This window comes from Cynara cardunculus (genome assembly GCF_001531365.2).
Source record: "Cynara cardunculus var. scolymus isolate 2C chromosome LG 6, CcrdV1, whole genome shotgun sequence".
Classification (NCBI taxonomy): domain Eukaryota; kingdom Viridiplantae; phylum Streptophyta; class Magnoliopsida; order Asterales; family Asteraceae; genus Cynara; species Cynara cardunculus.
The window spans coordinates 18,928,911-18,950,722 of NC_037533.1; the positions used below are offsets into that span (position 1 = coordinate 18,928,911).

At 32.8% G+C, this 21,812-nt stretch overlaps 3 protein-coding genes across 6 annotated transcripts; 1 reads left to right on the forward strand and 2 right to left on the reverse strand.

The window, feature by feature from the left end:
* The first annotated feature begins 536 nt into the window (after positions 1-536).
* LOC112514805 (oxygen-independent coproporphyrinogen-III oxidase-like protein sll1917) lies at positions 537-3,590 on the forward strand. The gene is made up of 2 exons (XM_025121414.1): positions 537-1,378; positions 2,801-3,590. Exons 1-2 carry the CDS (start codon positions 567-569, stop codon positions 3,423-3,425), a joined length of 1,437 nt encoding a protein of 478 aa, XP_024977182.1. The 5' UTR covers positions 537-566; the 3' UTR covers positions 3,426-3,590.
* A 1,755-nt stretch (positions 3,591-5,345) lies between these two features.
* LOC112514886 (GDSL esterase/lipase At3g48460) lies at positions 5,346-8,795 on the reverse strand. The gene is made up of 2 exons (XM_025121515.1): positions 8,166-8,795; positions 5,346-5,882 (listed from the first exon to the last, which is right to left on the reverse strand). Exons 1-2 carry the CDS (start codon positions 8,793-8,795, stop codon positions 5,373-5,375), a joined length of 1,140 nt encoding a protein of 379 aa, XP_024977283.1. The 3' UTR covers positions 5,346-5,372.
* An 8,274-nt stretch (positions 8,796-17,069) lies between these two features.
* LOC112514476 (phosphopantothenoylcysteine decarboxylase-like) lies at positions 17,070-20,256 on the reverse strand. Of its 4 annotated transcripts, none has more exons than XM_025120963.1 (4): positions 20,128-20,256; positions 19,855-19,932; positions 18,320-18,667; positions 17,070-17,469 (listed from the first exon to the last, which is right to left on the reverse strand). In XM_025120963.1, exons 3-4 carry the CDS (start codon positions 18,662-18,664, stop codon positions 17,191-17,193), a joined length of 624 nt encoding a protein of 207 aa, XP_024976731.1. In that variant the 5' UTR covers positions 18,665-18,667; positions 19,855-19,932; positions 20,128-20,256; the 3' UTR covers positions 17,070-17,190. The 4 variants fall into 4 exon arrangements, with proteins under 4 accessions (XP_024976731.1, XP_024976733.1, XP_024976734.1 ...); XM_025120965.1 differs by having other exon boundaries at positions 19,852-19,932; positions 20,128-20,229; XM_025120966.1 differs by having other exon boundaries at positions 19,852-19,932; positions 20,100-20,229.
* Positions 20,257-21,812: the final 1,556 nt, after the last annotated feature.

Below are 21,812 nucleotides of genomic sequence, written 5' to 3' on the forward strand. Positions count from 1 at the left end.
CAGATAGTTTTAGAACCATTAAGATGCAGACTTTTTTTGTCAAACAAAATTCAATTCTTAACGATTCAGAGACTGTCTTTTAATGGAACTATTAGAAAATAAACAAACAACCCCTTATACTCCAAATCAAATCTACTTGTCAAAATCGATTATTGTACGTGACTCGTTGGAGCCTTTATAGGTTTGACATGTATTCATTGTTGAATATACTCATTGATTAAGGGGGTGTTTGGGATTGCTTATTTGAAACAATTGATTTTCTACAAAAGCTCGTAACAATTTATTATAAGTTTGAAGGGTTTAACTTCTTCAAAAAGTTCTTATTATCAATTTGGCATCGGTATATGTTGTTTATCCAAACACTCAAAAATATTTATTACCAGTGTCACAGCGGAATAAGTCAATAATTTGATAATTTACATGGACCCTTGAGATTGGTTTGTAAGATTTCCAGAAGGCTTACATTCAATTTCAAATTGCTATATACACAAATAGTTTACATTCAATTTCAAATTGTTAGTGAAGAATTCCTTTCTTGTCTATTGCTTAAAAAACTAAAGCCAACCATGCTGAAATCAACGATTGCTCCCATGATATCAACCCTGCAATCCAAAACCAAACCCCAAAAGTTATTCCCCATAAAGATCGCCACTCTTTCTAATGCAATATCACAAAGCCCACCAACTGTTCGACAAAATGCCTCACTCAATACTCCAACTTTACAAACTCCCTCTTACAAACTCCCTCCAGCTTCAGCTTACGTCCATCTCCCTTTCTGCCGTAAACGCTGCCATTATTGCGACTTCCCCATACTTGCTCTGGGCTCTTCTTCAACAGAAACATCAGAGGATGACCCAAGAATCTCAAATTACATCCAAATCCTTATTCGTGAAATCGAAGCAACCCAAACACATTTTGACCAACACCCACCTCTTCAAACCATCTTTTTCGGTGGTGGCACGCCTTCCTTGGTGCCACCAAGACTCGTTGCTAAGGTTCTTGAGACGTTGAGATCCAAATTTGGGTTGTGTTTGGATGCTGAGATATCAATGGAAATGGACCCTGGAACATTTGATGCCAAGAAACTGAAAGAGTTGATGGGATTGGGTGTGAATAGGGTGTCATTAGGAGTTCAAGCATTTCAAGAAGAGTTGTTGAAGGCTTGTGGGCGAGCTCATGGTCTTGAGGAGGTTCATGAGGCAATTGAGATTGTTGGTTCATGTGGGGTTGAGAATTGGAGCATGGATCTCATTTCTTCTCTCCCAAATCAAACTCAAGAAATGTGGGAAGAGAGTTTGAGGCTCACCATTGAAGCAAAACCTACTCATGTCTCAGTTTACGACTTGCAAATCGAAAAAGACACCAAATTTGGATCACTGTAAGTTTTGTTATTTAATCTTGGTGATTGTTGGTATTCATTTTATTGCCTGTTGTATATCAAGATCATATGTTAGTCTTTACCATAGTTGTCAAAATGGTTTGGAATGGTGAATCATTTGAATCTTAAGATTTGATCTATTCATGAAGCAAAAAGATACGATTGTGATCACTAGCAAAATCATGGCCTATCTCATTTACAAACATCTATTGGGAGGTCAACCTTGCTTCGGTAAACTGAAATGTGTTATATGATTCTATAAATTTATCCAAGATTTATCTTCTTTGTATTGTTTTTTGTGGATCTATGTGTAGAGTTTATTCATCTAAAACTTAGTAGCAGCCTCATGAACATAAAAGTCGTCATTTGTTAGTATGAGGTTGTAAGGAAATTGACTAAAGGGACAAGACAACACTCTTTGTGATAAATACAAGCATTTAGTTTTTTTTGTATAATTGTGGGTGTCCGGACCAGTGTGTGTGCACCTCGACTAATCCCATGGAGCACTGAAGATAGCGGTCAGGAAAATTCCCATTGACCCTGAAGAGATTCGAACTGGCGACCTATGGGAACTGGGAAGGAGTCCCAAGGTCTAGCCTTTATTTGCGAGTTGAGCTGGCCCTCAGGGTTACAAGCAAGCATTTGGTTTTGTGAGCACGTAAGAGTTCTTAAAAACATGGAACCGAGGTAGCAGACTTAGGGGCCGTTTACCAAACATTACCCGGGTAAGCGTTTACTAAGTCACATTACCTTACCAGATGAATATGATAAGGACCAAGAATCTTACCCGGTAAGTGAGGACGACGACTCTTACCACAGTTAGCGCTTACCTGGTAAATTGTTGCATACGATGCCGTTTTTGTTGACTACAATCTTACCCGGTAAGTAAGTTATAGTGTTAAATTTTACCCGTAACCGCTTACAAGATAAGTGTTTGGTAAACTGTCCCTAAGTGTAGGGAACTGTATCTGTAGCGTGTGAGGGTGGCAGGCAGGAAGTAGGGATTTAGAGGTTGAAGTGGAAATTCGGAGGGCAGGGCCGTTTTTTAGCATTTTAAAATGTGTGATTGTGAACAGGGTCCCAAAAATGTGGGGACCAATTTTACATTGTTTAGGCATTTCATCAATATATGTAAAATTATAGTCCGCGTCACTGTCTCTCTAATTTCTATCAGAAGACAAAAGTAATGCGTCTTGTCATCGCCTCTGTAATTTGTATATATGTATCTTTGTTATCTCGTTTTACAATGTCGATACATATTATATAGATTATCTTAGTTGAAACATGTATATAATTCGATCCAGTCTATGGTTCACATAATTTGTTTTAACAGTTATTTATTCGTTTCACGAATTAACGACTACGGTCTTTTCCCAAATGGGTTCATTACAAAACTAACAATACGTATGCAACGATTTACAGGTACACACCAGGTGAGTTTCCACTTCCTTCTGATACTCAATCTGCAAAATTTTACCGAATGGCGTCACGAAAGCTCGCAGAGGCTAATTACAACCATTATGAAGTCAGTAGCTACAGCAAAAACGGTTTCGAATGCAAACACAATTACACATATTGGATCAACAAACCTTTCTACGCATTCGGCCTCGGTTCCGCTAGTTATATCAACGGAACAAGATATTCAAGACCAAAGAAGTTGAAAGATTACACAACTTATGTGCAGAATTTGGAGGGTGGATTGGTTGATATCCAAGAAGATGATGTTGATGAAGGGGAAATGGCTATGGATATTGTTATGCTTTCTTTAAGAACTTCAAAAGGACTGGAGTTGAAGAGTTTTAGAGAAGATTTCGGGAGTGCGGTTGCCGTTGAGCTGTGTAAGGTTTACGAGCCTTATATGAAAAGTGGGCATGTGGCGTTTTTGGATTATCGAAGAAGAGAGATCACGGAAGACGAGTTCAGTTCGTTGGTTTTAGATGATGAAAAACTGGAAAACGAGATTGGGTTTATTCGGTTAAGTGATCCGGATGGTTTTCTTTTGTCAAACGAACTGATTTCGCTCGCATTCGGGGTGATGGATCCATGAATAGGTGTCAAAGATGAGGGTTTTTTCAAGAAATCTTTGATGATTGATGAAGAACTTGCGAAGAGGTTCTTAAAGGTAATCAATCTGTTATCAAGAGTATTATATATTCAACTGTTTATGAATCTAAGGAAAAGTATTTGGCAATTGTTTGTATACCATTACTAGTTGATGGAAATTATCAATTTTTTATAAAAGTTTATTGCGTATTAAATGTGTTGAATATTTTAATTAAGGGCGTACAAAAAAACTGTCAACCCGTGAAACCCGCCCAATCCAACCCGCGAACAACCCAATTAAACCCAACCCGTCAAACCGCTAATTAGGAGGGTTGAAGTTGGGTTGAGCCTAGCTCAACCCGCCAACCAGCCGTTAATATATAATTTTTTTATAAATTTTATTTTTATATATATGTTTATTATGTGTGTATATATATATATATATATATATATATATATATATATATATATAATGTATTGATTTTATATAATTTTTATTGATATTATGTTTGTATTTCATTTTAACTAAACGTATAGGTTACCAAAAGATATTTACGATCAAAGAATGATGACAAATAATCTAATAAACAAGAGAAAATTATTGAATTTTTTTTTTTTTGCAGCAACAACAAATTGATATGTCGGAGAATATGAATAATATTGATAGATATTTGGTTGACGAATCCATCAATCTAAATCCTCCGTCATCTTAATGTTGTACTTTAATGAAAAGAAAATACTTAGTTATAACATGTCGCTATAACAACATTATATCATATAGGATGCTAAAATGTCTAAGATTCCCAATATGATACTTTATAGAAAGAAACAAGATAAATGTCTTATTTAAAAGAGTTACAATATGTTTATAGAATGATTTTGGGCGTCTTAACAAATTCTATGACACTTTTAAAATAAAGTGTCGTATTAGTTATTTTATACAACACGACTTGAAAAAACGTCATATGAACATAGGTGTCCTCTAAAAAGATGAGTTCACGGGACACTTCTCAAAATGTTTCTATAAAATTTAATACGACATTTTATTTAAAAATCATTTTAAAACAATTGTTGAAACATTAAAAAACGTCCTATAAACCTATTGTAACTTTTTTAGATAAAATGTTTTATAGTATGGTCTATAAACTTAAGTTTTATGAATTATTTCATCCGTCAAATTTATGTAACTACTAACCCGCCAACCCGCCTCAACCCGCAAGGGTTGGGTTGGGTTGAGATTTTTCTAAACCGCCATAATTGGGTTGGGTTGTAAAAATGTTGTAATCCGTCCAACCCAACTCAACTCAACCCGTGTACACCCCTAATTTTAATGATATAATTAATGTTAAAATCTCCAAAATTATGATCATACAGTGGAATGTTTATCTTTTGAAGATTTCAATTTTTTGCTGATACTTTTTGTCATTTTCGAGTAAGAAACGACACTCGTCGCATGGCTAAAACACTTTTGTACCGGTAAACGTTTCTATTAAGTTCTATAGGATGTGTTTGGTACACAAACATGACTGGACAGACAAGAGTAAGGTAGGCTGGTGAAAGATTGTGGAAGGTTTTTGTATTTTAATTTGAAATTGGTAGTTCAGTAGTTTATCTATCTTGTCAGATCATCTGATATTTGTTCCACTTGTTTTGGTGATACAAAAAAATGCCTTTTTCTCGGACTCAAGTCCTGTTAAGTCGGTTTTGGTATAATATCACACTGAACATGAGACAACACGATATTGTACCGTCATCTCTTATACCAAATGCACCCATAGTGAGCGAGTTAAGGTTGTTTAACGTTTTTTGATCTTGTGGGTCTTATTTATATGGTGTTAGAGTAAAGAAAATGCAAGCATGGATCCAATCGAAGAAAAATGAATAATGTAAGATAACGGAAAATGATATAAATGAAAAACCACAAAAGAAACCGAGGGTCGTTATCGTCGATCTATCCGCAGTTTTGTTTGCTTCTCAAGAGGCACTCGAGTGACGGATGAGCGAAAGCACCCTTGAGAAACATCTCGAAAACTACTCTATACATAGCCTCAGTAAGGTGGACCCCGTCCCAGTTGATGTATTGGGAGGGGTCTTGACACGAGGAGCTTGCAGACTTGGACCCACAAGTGCCGCCCAAGTCGAAGTTGTAGGGTCCACCACCGGACCCACAACAGGTTTTGTAAAGTTCGCGGAACCCAAGCTTGGGTGCGTTCTTGATGATGGAACGATAAGCATTCCAGTAATCAAGATAGACAATAACTGCTTCCGGGTATTTTTTACGAAGGGTTTGGATCTTGGTTTGGAGGATGGCGTTATGCGTGTAGCTTTGGTTGTTGGCACTTGCGACGCAACCAATGTCATCACGGTCGGACTCGGGTGCAAGGTATAGGGCGAGGGTTAGGCAACCAGTGGTCGGGAGGCCTTGGACTACAATATATTTTGCACCCTTGTCGAGCACTGCCTGAAAAATAGTATTTTCAACAGACTGTAAATGTATATAACGTTATCATACGAATATACTAAAATAATATTAGATACTCACATATCGAACTTTTAATAATTATATACAAAATTTCCATTAAATAAAACCATATTATTATTAATGAATATTTTAAGAGCCTTGAAAGAAATTATTTCAATATTATTAATAACTCTAAAATTATTTCTTTCTCAAAAGATATTTAAGAATCAGTATATCATATATTATTTTATAGTAGAAGGGTATTCGTATAATGAAGCGAAATATATCTTAATTTTAATGTTTCGTTTTATTGTTTTGCCTCAGTTTATAATACGATTTTATGTGATTTTAAGAAAACGATGATGTTTTTATTTTTGAATAAAATATCAATATGAAAATATCATAATTTTTTTTAAAATATATATATTAATATTAGTATCAGACTAACTATTTAAAATATCTCAATATTTTGTGTAATTTATTTTTTATTATAATTTAATTTAGGTTTAATAATAATTTTTTATGAAGATAATAATTATTTTATTTGGTTAAAACTCAATTATTATTCTAGTTATATTTTATATTTTTTATATTTAAAATTAGATATTTTATCATATATTTGATTATATTTATCTGTAGTTAGTTACATGAATTCAAACATAAAGCTTTAATAAGTTGTACTTATACACAATTTACTTGTAATCTTGAATTTGAAGTAATATGCATCAATAAACAATACTTCATGAATAAAAAATAATTTTTAAGAGTTTTTGTCAAATATTTTATAATATAGTATAGATGATTTTCTTTATCAATGGCTAGAATTTAATGTAGTATTTAACATATATTTGTTTTACAATATGTTTGTTTCACATATATTCAGTTCAAAATCTTTTTAACGTGTTTGTAAAATAAAAAATATACATAAAACAAACACATTGCAAAATAAATATATTGTAATCGATATATTAAAGGGAAAAAAATCATAAGACTTAATGTAAAAGTTTTCAAACGGTAAATTTTAAAGTTCTTTAATTATTAATCTCCTTAAAACAATTTCACATAAATATTTAAAAGTATTTTAAATTAATTAAATCAATTTAATATCATCAAAATCCCGTGAACAATATCATTACCATTATTTATTCTCGTGATTTAATGTGAATAAAACACATTTATAATTTTACTCAAAAAAATTATAAAAAAAAGAAATATTTTATAATAATATATCAAATTAAGTTGACGTTAAATTAAAAAAATATACATTAACCGGTTACCATACTAATGTAGCGAGTGATGTGGTATCCAACTCATTATTATTTGCTGACATAGATATTTTATGTATTGTGTTTTATTAAAAGAAAGAGTTAGTGTTTTAACCGTTTACCTGCCTACATAAATGTTTAAAATTTTATATCTTAGATATCAAAATAGAAGTTTTGAAACTACGTTACCTAAACCTAGAAGGATACTCGTACAATACATCGAGATACATCTTGATTTTAATATTTCATTTTATTTTTTATCTCAGTCGATGTTATAGTATGGTATTATGTTTTTATTTTTGAATAAAATATAAATTTGAAGATATCATAAAAATTTGACAAAAATATATCGATATTAGTATCAAATTAACTATTTAAAATTCTTATTTTTTGCAAATTTTTAATTCAAGTTTTTTTATTATAATTTAATTTAGAATTAATAACGAAGTAATTTCTATTTGGTTTTAATAATGTAATTTTCTTATAAAGATAATAATTAATTATTTTATTAGAACTCGATAATTATTCTTTAGATTTTTTTTATTTTAAAATAAGATGTTTATCCTTTATTTGGTTATGCTTATCCGCAGTTAGTTACACAAATTTAAACATGAAGCTTTAATAAGTTGTACTTATGCATAATTTACTTGTAATCTTGAATTTTTATTAATGTGCATCAATATACAGTACCTCATGCATAAAAAATGGTTTTTAAAAGTTTTTGTAAAATATTTATAATATAGTATATATTTATATTTTAAAATGAGATGTTTATCTTCTATTTGATTATGCTTATCCGCAGTTAGTTACACAAATTTAAACATAGAGCTTTAATAACTTGTACTTATGCATTATTTACTTGTAATCTTGAATTTTAAGTAACGTGCATCAATATACAGTACTTTATTCATAAAAATGGTTTTTAAAAGTTTTTGTCAAATGTTTTATAATATAGTATAAATAAGAATCAAGTTAAATTACGTTTTGATATTTTAATCTAAAATTAGTTTTTAATTACCTCCAGAAACCCTGTTACACTGCGAATAGCATGCAGTTGAATGGTTTTTCCGGCCACCGTCGAGCCAATGGAGTAAGCATAATCATTAGCTCCGATCTCACCCACCCACACTAACGCATCTCGGAATACCGCCGTACACTCTTCCGGCGTCGACTTAGCAGTTTTACATTTTTGCCCCTCCATTGTCTTGTTGAACCAACCAAGCTGAGTTTTGAGAGATTGAGGTGTTATATTAAATGTAAGGTTATTTTTGACAAAAAATCCATGGCGGATGGCGGTGGATCCGGCGACGGCGTAATTGATGCCGGAGGAGGTGTCGGCCTTACGGTTGAGATAGGGTGGTAGGTAGGGTAATGAGAGTGATTCCGCCACGAAGTCGATGACCAGACGGCCGTCGGAGTAGCGGTTGGTTGGGTGGTGGAAGAATGTCCGGCCGTAAGGGAGGTTGGAGACGTAACTGAAGGCGGAGGGACCGGTGATGGCGCCGGTACTTCCGGTGTTTCCGGTGTCTGTGTAAGAGTCTCCGAAGGCGTAGATCTTCTTGAAAGGCCGTGAGATCGGAGTGGCGGAAGAAAAAGTTAGGAGGAGGAAGATGGCGGTGGCGGTTATGCCGGTGGCTGACGGTGGCATGATTCCTAACGTCTTCATAATTTGTATTGAAATTGAGGATTCTGTTAGCCTGCAACTGGTTTATATAATTGCCATTTGAATTTATATTCCTCTTTGACTTTCTCTTTTCAAAAATAGGTCCATTTTGTAAAAGTTACCAAAAATAGCAACCAGCCGTTTACCAAATGCTTACCTGTTAAGCGTTAATCATATCACTTAATTTACCGAAATAACATAACAAAGACCGAGAATCTTGCGCAGTAAAAGACAAGACAAGTAACGAGAGTCTTACGTAGTAAGTGATGGTTCTTACTGGTAAGCACCTACCGAGTAAGATTGTTTGCTGCATATATAAAAGGCATTTTGATGGCCAAGAATGTTACCAGATAAAATGAGCAACAGTGACGACTCTTACTGATTAAGCCCTTATCTGACAAACGTGCTACTAAACATCCCTTAATTTCAAAGCTTATTGTAATGAGGTATGTATCAGGTAGTTTCAAGTTATTGTAAAAAAAATGGGTTTCTTAACCCAAAAAGTAGTGCTGTATAAAACCTGAATGGTCTGAAAACCGAACCCTAAGCGAATAGAGTATTTATACAAAACCCAATTCCCTAAAACTTACTTTATGATAGATTTACATATAGGGGGTGTTTGAGATTGCTTATTTGAAACAACTTATATTTTTCTATAAAAGCACTTATCAAGCTTATTATAAATCAGAAGGGTTTAACTTTTTAAAAAAAAATCCTTATTACCAGTTTGGCACCGGTATAAGTTATTTATCCAAACACTCAAAAGTGTTTATCAGAAAGTGATTTATTCAATAAGTTTTTATAAAGGACTATTTGGTAATGAGTTAACCATACAGAAAGTGATTTATTCAATAAGCTTTTAAAACATGACTTTATGCAGAAAACCAGAGTTTTTCCAAACTTGTCATTTTCAATTAAAAAAGCATGTTCTTTTAACCCATGAAAAAACCCTTATAAAAAGCATTTTCTTAATCTATACAGACAAATTAATCCACACAAACAGTTTTATCCATACAATCGACCGAACAATCCGTAACCCATTTTTATAAAGTTTTTTCAAAAATTGGCATATTTTTGCAAAATTAAACTCTCCATTTCTTTATAATTTTCTCAAAATGCTTATTCAGGAAGCAATAACTTATTCACGAAAAAAGATACGACATATATGTCTATTTTTCGACATGGATGTTAATTATTACAATTTTAAAACGCAAATGCTTGGATTTATTGCATTGATTAACATATATTTGTTTCATAATGTAAACATTTTTTATGTGTTTTTAGAATAAAATATACAACTAAAAGTTTCACAGTGTCAAATAAATATATCTTAATCAATATATTAAGTTCTAGTTTTAGATGGAAAAAAATCATGTGAAACAATATCTTATGATAATAGTTCTTACAGTTATTATAATATATAGCGTTCTCAAATTTTGATTGAACCCCATTAAATGTTTGACGAAACATTTATCTGTATCATAAAACACAGAAAACTTGTACATCATTTTTCTTTTATCACAACAGTATTTTATAAAAAAAAAAACCTTACATCAGAGGAAACATATGCTTCAACGTATTTCAGGGAGATTTCTAACAACTCATTAATTGGCTTTTGAATATTAGTCGATTCAAACCTCCACCTAGTTTCATACTCTGTTAATATGGAATGAAACTGTGAAAGTAAGTCTACATGCGATTCTCTATCTGGAGAATATAGAAGAATATCATCAATGTATAACAGAGTGTTGTGGATGAAGCACTTGGAGCATTTCAAACAGATACTTTATAATTTTTTTTTTCTAAATTACAGTATTAAAAGTCAAAATTTTAAAAAAAATTACATCCAACTGTAACGTTTAATGTATTTTGTGTGATCTCTTTCTTCTTTTCTCTATTTTATAGAACACTTTAGCATAGCTGTTGGAATAAACAAACTCTTAAGTCTCTACTTTAATATAACTGTTTGAGATGTTTTACAGTTTATAAATAGGTTTGAATATTTGCCTTTTAAATATAAATTGAAAACAAAAATACCTGATAGTTATAGAAAAGTATAATAACTAAAGGTTTGTTCATTAGCAGTTTAATGAGCTTAATAAGACGTACACTTATTTGATTAGCTTATATATCACTGTTTGATAGTGGATTAATATATCAAAAAGTCGTTTATTCAATAAACTTAATTATAGAGGGAAGGTTAATACAAAAAGCCAAAAAAAAAAAAAACCAAATTTGCCTCTTCCAATTTTTTTGAGGCATTATCATTTAAATTATATATATATATATATATATATATATATATATATATGTATATATATGTGTGTGTGTGTGTCCATTCAAGAGAGAACTGATTAGTTTGTGGTAACTGTGAGATCCAATCTCAACCACAAATCAACGGATGAATTAAGAAATTAATAATTATAGTAGTTTGAGTTAAAATTGTAATTAGAGGGCATGTTAAATATTTTTTAAAAACTCATCTCCTCTCTCATCTCTCCGATCTCCAATCTCCGGCCTCCGGTGAACATTAATCCGGCAGGTACCAAGTAATCACAAAGATACACAATGTTACCCATTGTGATATACTGTGATACCATTGTGATACCAACTCAAACCTTAAAAACAAAGATACACAATGTGATACACATTATAATACACAATGTGATACTCAATGTGATATACTGTGATACCAATTTCACCAGAGGCCGGAGATTGGAGGTCGGAGAGAGGAGAGAGGAGTGAGGATTTTTAAAAAAATACCTAATATGCCATCTAATTATAATTTTAACTCAAACTACCATAATTATTAATTTCCTAATTTATCCGTTGATTTGTGGTTGAGAGTGGAACTCACAGTTACCATAAACTAATCAGTTCTCATTTGATTAGGCCCATATATATATATATATATATATATATATATATATATATATATATATGAGTTATTATACAACTCTTTACATTTGTAAAACCAATACAACTCAATCTCAACCGTCCATTTAATTTGATTAATATGTGATTTCATAAAAGTTTTGATTGTTTTCTAATATAAAGTATTGATTATAATAAATAAACTATAATCATCTTACATAAATATTCAAATTATAATAAATGAACTATCATCATTTCCATAAATATCTTAATTAATGAGATTGTATTGATTGTACAAATAAACATCGTTGCATTGAAATATACCATATATACATTTATTTATTTTTTACAATAACATATGAATATGGGACAAATGATTTGTACTATTAGATCCAAGGAGGGTTCATTTATTATAGAAGGGGTTGAGAGTAATAAATGTGAAAGTTGAGGGGTGGCTTATGAAATTTGTTAAATGATATGGGCCTCAACTCAACCCACCACCTTATTAGTCGGTTATTTATTTCCTCCATTAAATGCCCTTCCCATACTTTTTATTTATTGTCTGCATTTCTATTTTAAGAAAGTTCTCTTTGCTTATATTTTTTCATATTTATTTTAAAATAAATGTTTATTTTCAAAATTAAATAATTAAATTGTTAAATTTACCCTTAATTAATATATAAATATTTAAGAATTGTAAAAAAAAAGAAATTAAGGGGCCGTTTACCAAACACTTATTCGGGTAGGCGTTTCCCAAGTCATATTAGCTCACCGGATGAATATGGTAAGGACTAATAATTTTACACGGTAAGAGCGAGACAAGGACCATGTGTCTTACCCGGTAAGTGAAGGCGACGACTCTTACTACGGTAAGCGCTTACCGGGTGAATTGTTGCATACAATGTCGTTTTGATGGATTGAAATCTTACTCGGTAAGTAAACAATAGTGTTAAATTTTACCGATAAGCACTTATTGGGTAAGTGTTTGGTAAACGGCCCCTAAATAAGAGTAAACATGTCATTTGGTTAACAAAAAAAAAGTAATAATTATGTATATCTAAACTGTCTACCATATTAATTGTGGACAGTTATTTTCATATGGACGAAGTACGCTTATTGAGATTCACAGCTTATTCGGTTAATTATAGATGAATGTTTTGTAGTAACTTGATAATATAAAAAAGTGGCTTATATTGTCTTAAAATAAGTATATGCTTTTAAAAATAAATATACATTTTTTATTTTATTCTTAATTATGAGATTAAGACAATTCCTCTTTTGTTATTAATAATAGTGATGGCCAAATCGACCCGACCCGGTAAGGACCGGTTATGGGACCGAAAACCGGGACAGGTTGGGTTTTTGGCAGTTTCGTGAGACCGGGACCGGTCCGGCCAGAAATTCAAATAATTTTATAAATAAATGTATTATTAAATATTTTTATAATGTATTTTTTTAAGACAACGTAATTTTAATTATATTAAAATGCACTTTTAAAGTGTATTTGAGTGACCCAATTACAAATTTTATAATGTATTAAAAATATATATCATTAAAAAAATTATTTTTCAATACCGGGACCGGCTGCCCATAACCGGTTATGAAGAACCTTGACCGGTCTTACCATTTTCGACTGGGACCGGGATCGGTTATGACCGGTTACGAGAAAGCTTGAGACCAATTAGGACCGGTCCGGTCCGGCCCGGGACCTGTTTTTGGCCATCACTAATTAGTAGTAATCATTTAAGTAATTTAAAGACATAATAATTTAAAAATTTTCCAAAATTGTATGTCTTTTTCATTTTTTTTTATTAACCTGGATATCTAGCTCGCTATGCGAGCCGACTAATCACAGAACGACTACTACTTTGCAGGTAGCCTGAAGTCACCGTATTTTGAATCTCCATGGCCATAAAGGGGATTTTTATTCCTCCTTGGGTATGTCTTTTTCATTGCAAACACTTATTTCAAAACGAAAGAAATACCACTTTTTTTTATTAACATGGATATCCAACCTACTATGCAAACCGACTAATCTCAGTACAATCACCTGCTTTATGGATAGTCCAAAATCACTTCATTTAAACTTCCATACCTTTTTTAATATCATCTTTATGGATTACTATTATCTATTAAAAATTCAACTAGTTTTTCAGTTATGAATTAAAAACTTCCACATAACATAACCAATAAAGTTCTCTTACACATGTTTGATGTGAACATATCAAAGTTCATGCATATATCTTTTAAATTACCTCCTTTTTATGAATCAAAATGCAACAATATTTGTTTTGACCATATTTAATGTAATTGAGACAGATCTATAGTGGTGTATGTAGTAGCACGTGCTACCGTATTATTTCTCCATCCAAAAAAAAAAATAGGTTTGTGAAAGGTGCAACCGTATTAAGTTGTTGTGTGTCACCGTATGTATTTTGAAACTACAATGAGAAAAGTTTTATTTGATATAGTTGGTTTGCAAGGCTTGTATTCCACCTCAGACCCAAGTTCGAATCCTGCTAGTATCATTTTTTCCCTATATCTTTTTCTTATAGTAAAATGGTGTCACCGTTTGAAAAAATTTATGGTCCGTCTCTGACGATGATTTTCTTTTTCTTCTATTAAAGCCAAAAAGTTAACCTTTTGGAAAACCAGTTCTACGTTCTTCCCTCGAGTTAAATGATTTGTAGTATTCATGAAAACATCGTGTTTTGCTTTTTCGGATTAAAGTAGCCTTTCAGTTAATACTCACCCTCCTCACATTTTAGTAAGGTTTGAACTATTGACCTCGTGGAATACTGGGTTCTACTGAAAACTCGGTACCACAGGGCCAATGACCCTTTGATGTTACTATACATGTTATCGTACTCTTGTACCCTTCTAGCAAACGTTTCCTCCATCCTTGATGCAAAATCTCCGCTTATATGAGTCCGTCGTTAAATTCTTTTTTTGGAAGTATATAATATATACGACAAATAGAACAAACAATCTCACACACTCTCCTCACCTTTGGTAAGGTTTGAACCTTTGACCTCCTAGGAAGCCAAAGACTCACATACCGTTTTTATGCGTCGTTAAATCTTGATGGTTGGTACTTGTCAATTCAATAGGATCTCATAAAGTAGCACCAACAGATATCGTGCTAATTATCTCATGTCCATTTACCCATATGCTTACCCAGTAAGCACTTATACGGTAAAATCCAACTCTATCAATTACCTTACCAAGTAAGATTCTAACCCATCAAAACAACATCGTATGCAACAATTTACTCGATAAACACTAACAAGGTAAAATTCGTCACCTTCACTTACGGGATAAGACTCGGTCCTTGTCATCACTCTTACCAAATAAGATTCTTGGTTCTTGACATAATCCAATAAGGTAAATGACCCAGTAAACGTCTAATATTTGATCTGTCAAATCGAGTACTATCTTGTTTTGTGTTCTAATGTGTATTTCTAATTTTGGAAAAATGATTAGTGATTTGATTTGATATGATATGATGTGGGTTAGACAAAATATTGTGTTCAATGAAGAATAAAAGACAACGAAAACGAGGTTGGAGAACGTACTTTCTTAAAAGGGCAAAAATGTCCTTTTACTGGATAGCATGTGCGCCATTTAATGTCCTTTTAATGTTTGGCGCTATTGTCGGAGAACAAAGAAGAGATGGAAATCAATTATTTTGTTAGAGAAATATTTCAGGAATCGAGATTAGGGACGGTTTACTAAACGCTTACTAAGTAATCATTTATCGACAGAAGTTATCATCTTTACTTATTTATCCGGTAAAAAATTTAGCTGTTAAAATGGATTGTTAGTAAGTGTCTCTCTTTCGATAAACGTTAACTAAGTAAAAGTCTTCTTACTCACGGGGTAAGATTCTTGGTCCTTGTTATACCTTTTGTTATTGACAGAGGCAGATGCGATATGTAAAAAGTGGGGTTGGATATATACTTTTTCTTTTTTATATAGGTAACAGCCAAATCTTTTACTTTCTATCATAGTTCTCACCAATAATTTCCCACCTGTGGCTCCACCAATCAAAAATAGTATCTCGAAATCAGTCAAAAAATCGAAAAGACCTTTTCAATGTAACCAAAAACACCAAAAAAAAGTCAAAAACTAAAAAAACCCCTCGAAATCAACCAATTTTTTTTTTAAAAAATCTCTCGTAACGGTGGAATTGTGCTAAAAACACATTGGCGACTTTGTAGACCTTTAATCTACCTTAAATATGCAAAAATCCAGGATCCACCACTGGTTATCAGTCCTTGACATGCTCACCAGTAAGGTTAAACGACAACCTGTAAATGGTTACCCCGTAACTGTTTGGTAAAATCCCATTGGGAGCTATTTGAAACCCTCGAAATGAGTTCTCTATTAAAGACTCGGAGAACATCCATACCGACGCTTCTTACAAGGATATTGGGTTATCACTTTTCCTTGCTACATCAGCTGTCGTTTTAATAAGATAAAATTTTCTATAAAACTTCACTATGGAGATTGGGAAAGTTTAAATTGGACAGGATTGGATAAGACTTGGGAAAGTGAGTTTAAGTTTAACGGTAGTAAGTTTTTTCTTTAGTACATTAGATCCTCTTTTTTCTTTTCAATGGCTCTTTTGGAAAGTAATCTGATGGGTTTCACATATTATAACATGGTATCATGGCAAGGTTTTACCACTCTAGTGACTCCCTTTTGACCCGCTATGGGATAATCTATGCTCGTCTAGTCTCTATCGGAGGGGGCGTGTTAGAGTCCACAAAATAACTCATTTGGTTTGTAGGAATGGAAAGAATTTGGAATGCAAATCCATTCTAATCTCGTGTTTGGTTTGCAGGATTGCTAGGATTTAAAATCCCAGGATTTCTTTGAAATCCCTCGGACATAGGATTTGGAAATCCCGTGAGGTTGGTTGGGATTTCAAGGGATTTCGAAGAATTTGACTATAACAATGTTTGAAAATATGTTAAAAACGTTTGTTTTCCAATCAAACCATTCCATCAAACCGAACGCACCCTAAGTTTCTAACCTTCAGAATTTCACTCAAAATGTTCAGAAACTCAAAATTCCTAAATAATCCTCATAAAATCCGTAGAGGTTTTAGGGAGCAGCCCCTTGGACCCCGCAAGGGGGCACAGCCCCCGCCATAAAACGATCTAAGGTGATAGGGTCAAACATTTGTGAGTTTGCAATTCACACCTCCTAGCTCAATGTGTGCCTCGTCACCTAGTCTATCCCTATTAAATCACAATTACACCAAACACGACTTGATGACACTAAAATTACCAACACAACATATCCCTAGGAAATCTAACGCCATATCATATGCTGCTAGTAGTAACTAAATAAGCCACTTTCTTGTCTGAAGGAGTCTTCTTTTTTAGAATACTGATGCAATATATCGATTTTTAATGAGTCGAGAAAGGTCCTAACAAATTCGCATTTGAAACAACACAGGCTATCAGATATCATAAATAATGGTAACATTAACGACTAATTAACCTGCATTTGGATGCGATTCCAGGAAGAGTCTTACCGTTGAGAAAATGAGGGATGGTTCAGCCATTGCACCGGTGCCATAGTCCCCACAAGCTAGCCTTTTTGCCACGGGTGGTATAAGACTCATTCCCAGTTCATCTATCGCCATAAGATGCCTTTCTGTGAAAGGATTCGTCCACATAAACGTGTTCATTGCTGGGGCCACGAAGATTGGTTTTTCATAATCCCACGCTCGAATGATGCTCGTCAGCAAGTTGTCACACAGTCCACCAGCAATCTAGTTCCACAGATTGAAAGCAAAATTTATCACTATATCACCACACAAGTAAAAGATAAAGATGCAGCATTATGTCCTTGTTTTTATTGTCATTTGATAAATAGTCAAGCAATTTACTTATGCTATGTGCTTATCAAAATTCTCGGTTTTTATAGATCGGATGAAGTACATGATTGAAAAGAGAGCACAATATAAGTTTGTCGAAAAAGGGTCTGTTCCAAAATTTTGGAAGCCTTGTTACACCTTTACCAAGAAAGTAGATCTATGGCACGAGTAATAAATAAAACAAAATATAAAAGCTTTTTTTGGAAAGAATAAAATAAAAAAGTTCATACATTATGTTATATCAAAATTCTTACAAAACAAAAATGTTTTAAAATGATAAAATAACATACGAAATCCATTTAAATGATATCATTCTTCTAACATTCTTCAAAAGCCGGAATTGGGAATCCCCAAATCGGCTGAAAACTGTAAAAGCCTAGAACATTGTTATTGGGGCTAAAACATTATAACTGGGCTAAAGACTAAAACATATATAATTGGATAAAGACTAAAAAGGCCCGGTTCTATATGTTTTATTGGAACACCTGTCAGCACAGCTCGGCCGGCAACCCCCTAACCGGCCCACACAGCCCCATCCTAAGAGCATCATGTGAGAGACAAATTAGGTACACAACGACCTTTTAAGTGGTTGGCTTAAGAGCCTGGTGCCCACAAGGAGCCCAATCCCCAAAGAAATTATAATTCACGCACTACAACTCGAACCCTCAGCGTATTTATGCAAATATATCAACTGTGCTACACACCGGGGGTTAAAAACACAACATAAGTTGCAATGTGATGTTACCTTGCCAAGAGTATTTGCTGACAATGGGGCAATTATCATTATATCAGCCCAGCGACGAAGCTCTATGTGAAGCACAGTATCTCCGATCTTTGACCAAGACGACCATTCATGCTCATCAGTATAAAGAATCAAATCCTTAGGAAGTGATGCTTTATCGATGAAATGTAAAGCTGCTTGTGTGGCAACAGCTCTTACATCTGCCCAATCTGTGAAACAGCTGCAGAGATTCCCAAACTTTATAGCAGCTACACTTCCGCTTGCTGCCAGAAGAATTCGAGGTTTTCTATTACCATCCTTGACCTGCATTGGCTCCTTTATTGCATCTAAAGGTTCAGCATGTGCCATAGCCTGAAGAACAAGCTATTGTTAACTTATCTATACACAATGTATGTTCAGTCTTCAGATGTCTATATTATTAGTCTTCGATTCATATTAATCTTGCCAAATAAGGAAGCATGACAAATATATTTGTTGAAAATGATGAAGACTAGAGTGTGTAGTTCTTCCTACATTGGTTATGTTTTTTTGTACGTGCTTCTGGTTGTGTGTTTTGTTTGTTTGTTTTCTGTCAGAATATTGTTGCTTATGCTACCTTTCTTTTTTCAAGTTCTTATATTTCTATTTCCGTAATTCTTTTAGCAAGCTTTTATCATTTCTTTTCGCACACTTTGCACAAGATGGGGGTCTTCACGGAAACAGCAGCTCAACTCTTTGGGATAGAGGTCTGGTCGGTTTACATTCCACCCGACCCCACCTCTGGATGGGACATATTGTATTTGATTGGTTTGGTTTGGTTATTCATGATCTGTTATTGTTTGTCAAAGCCAACAATGCCTGAAGTTAGCAAAAGATAAAGATCACCATCACAATCAAATGTTCCTACTTTTAAACCCCACGGTTATTCATAGTCTTGATAGAAGTTTCCAATTCCCTACAAAGGAAACCTTATTCATATGATGAAAACAGAAAAATCAACTACAAGAACTCACCGATTAACACAGACTCAGATTTTTACGATGAACATAACTGACAATTAACCAAAAGCCAAATCACATTATGAGCATCTGCATTTAGATATTTCTATGTTGATGTAAAATAAGTAAACAGGAAAAGATGCACCGAAAATGAAACCAACTCTGCCTTCGTTCCCATTTTGAGGAACAAAACCAAATTCATGTTCCCAAAATAGGATCCAAAACAAATTCCACTCAAAATTGGTTCTCAAAATGAGAAGTTTTGAGAATTGGTTCCCTGAGAAATTTTCATATAGTTTTTTTTACATTATGCTACAAATTTAGAATTTTCCTCAACAAGTTGAAAGTTTATCCAAATTGAAGTTTAAAAACTCTATCAGAACTCACAGGTCAAAGAATACCTCTTTTTCTAGAACCAATGAAGCTCGAATACCATTATTATATGGATATTACCAGCTCAAAAACATTTTATATAATAATTTAACATCCAAGGCTGGAAAACATAAGCAATTTTATTACAAATCATGATATGGAGATATAAACTGAACAGATACTTAATACCTCAAATCAATTAATCCGTTCGCCGCCGGTTGTTCGCCACCGTCGCTGTTGACGCCTTGTGAAGTTCCAAACTATCAACTGCATAAAAATTAAACAGAACAACTTAGAATTAGCAAGTAATCCTTAGTTATACGAACTATTAAACGAAAACGTAGTTCAATTGAAGATTTAGAAGTGAAATTGCGCACTTGTTAGTTCTCTAATTAGTTAAACAACAAAAGCAGTTCAATTACGAATGATCATACGGAGAGATAAACTGAACAGAGCAATTACGATCTCAAATGGAGAAATTCCTTTTGCTAGTTCGCTTCATCGCCGTCTGCCACCGTCGATGTTGACCGTCGCCGTTTAACCAGCCTACAGTGACCTGCGTAACTTGTTAAATAGAGAGGAACTCGCGGTAGATATGGAATCCAATGAATTTGAGCATTTAAAATGAAATTAAATTTAATATTTAAATTATGAATTATTTAGAATTATTTTATATAATTTGTTTAGTTTCAATTTTAGATGTTGTTTGTTCACCTTTTAATAATTTTATTAAGGGGGTATTTGGGATTGTTTATAAAAACTGTTTTTAACTTATTTATGTTTGACACTAGTGATAAGCTATTTTCTGGTGTTTGGATAAGAAAAAAAAACTGCTTATACTGGTGTCAAACCGGTAATAAGCTGTTTTTGATAAGTTAATCATTTCTAACTTATGAAAAACTGTTTATTACCAATTTACAATTTTAACCATGTTTTATTTAACTCCGATTTGATACCACATAAGTTAATAACCATTTTTACAAAAAAGTATAAGTTGTTTTAAATAAGCAATCTCATACACCCCCTAAGAGGCAATCTTTCAATTGTTAAAAGATAAATCTTGTTTGATAAAAAAAATGTATGTCTTTTAATGGTTCTAAAACTCTCTAACTTATTTTGTATCTTGAGTATTCCTTAACCATTCAACACCCTAATTTTATTGTAAACAATTATATTTCATTTTGCACTATATTATTAGAGTCTCTTAATCATTATCATCAAATCATTCTGATCACCAAATCATTCAGCGCCAAACCATTTAGCACCTGCCAAACAGCGTTGTATTTTATCAGGTTTTTAATCAAAAATGAAATCAATTTTTTTTAAAAAAAAGACAATTGTAATCACATTTGTTAAATCATCTCATTTTACGGTTGAGATATATTCTAATTTTCTTGTATTTTGACCATTTTCTGGTTTTAACCTCAACCTTTTGTTCCATTTTTAAATTTAAAAAAACAGTTTTTTTTTATTAATCTGGATATCCAACTCACTATGCGAGACGACTAATCCCATAACGACCATCTGCTATGCGAATAGCCTGGAGTCATCACATTTGAACCTCCGTAACCACCTGTTATTTTGTGTCTATATTTTTCAAATTATAAAAGGTTCGAGTTTATATTTGGTTCAAACTGAACAAGTTTGAGTTGATCTTGTTTTCAGTTCTCATTTGCTTAAACTTTTCGATTTCGATTTAGCTTGATCAGGTTTGATCAATGATTCAAATGCATGAGATCTTGGAGCAGTTACCAACAAGACACAACCAATTAACAGTTTACGTCATTACGATAAAATTTACTGGTATTTTATAAAATACATACAACATTTACAGTATTTTATAAAATACATACTACATTTACAGTATTTTAAAACTTTAGTTAAACTTCGGTCCTCTAACATGTAACAATGTGTTCAGTAAGAGACAATTTTACCATCATTTTAATATGACTAGAAGGGTACTCGTGCAATGCAGCGAGATACATCTTATTTTAATATTTCATTTTATTCTTTATCTCAGTCGATGTTATAATATGGTCTTATGTGATTTTGAAAAAGCGATAATGTTTTTATTTTTCAATAAAATATAAATTTGAAGATATCAAAAAATTTGAAATATATATATATATATATATATATATATATAT

Excerpts from the sequence above, each read along its gene's own strand:
- LOC112514805 (XM_025121414.1), top strand. The coding sequence starts at position 567 with ATGCTGAAATCAACGATTGCTCCCATGATATCAACCCTGCAATCCAAA. Across the intron at positions 1,379-2,800 it reads GACACCAAATTTGGATCACT|GTACACACCAGGTGAGTTTC; the intron begins GTAAGTTTTGTT and ends AACGATTTACAG.
- LOC112514886 (XM_025121515.1), bottom strand. The coding sequence starts at position 8,795 with ATGCCACCGTCAGCCACCGGCATAACCGCCACCGCCATCTTCCTCCTC. Across the intron at positions 5,883-8,165 it reads GTGTAACAGGGTTTCTGGAG|GCAGTGCTCGACAAGGGTGC; the intron begins GTAATTAAAAAC and ends ACTATTTTTCAG.
- LOC112514476 (XM_025120963.1), bottom strand. The coding sequence starts at position 18,664 with ATGGCACATGCTGAACCTTTAGATGCAATAAAGGAGCCAATGCAGGTC. Across the intron at positions 17,470-18,319 it reads CAGCAAATACTCTTGGCAAG|ATTGCTGGTGGACTGTGTGA; the intron begins GTAACATCACAT and ends CTGTGGAACTAG.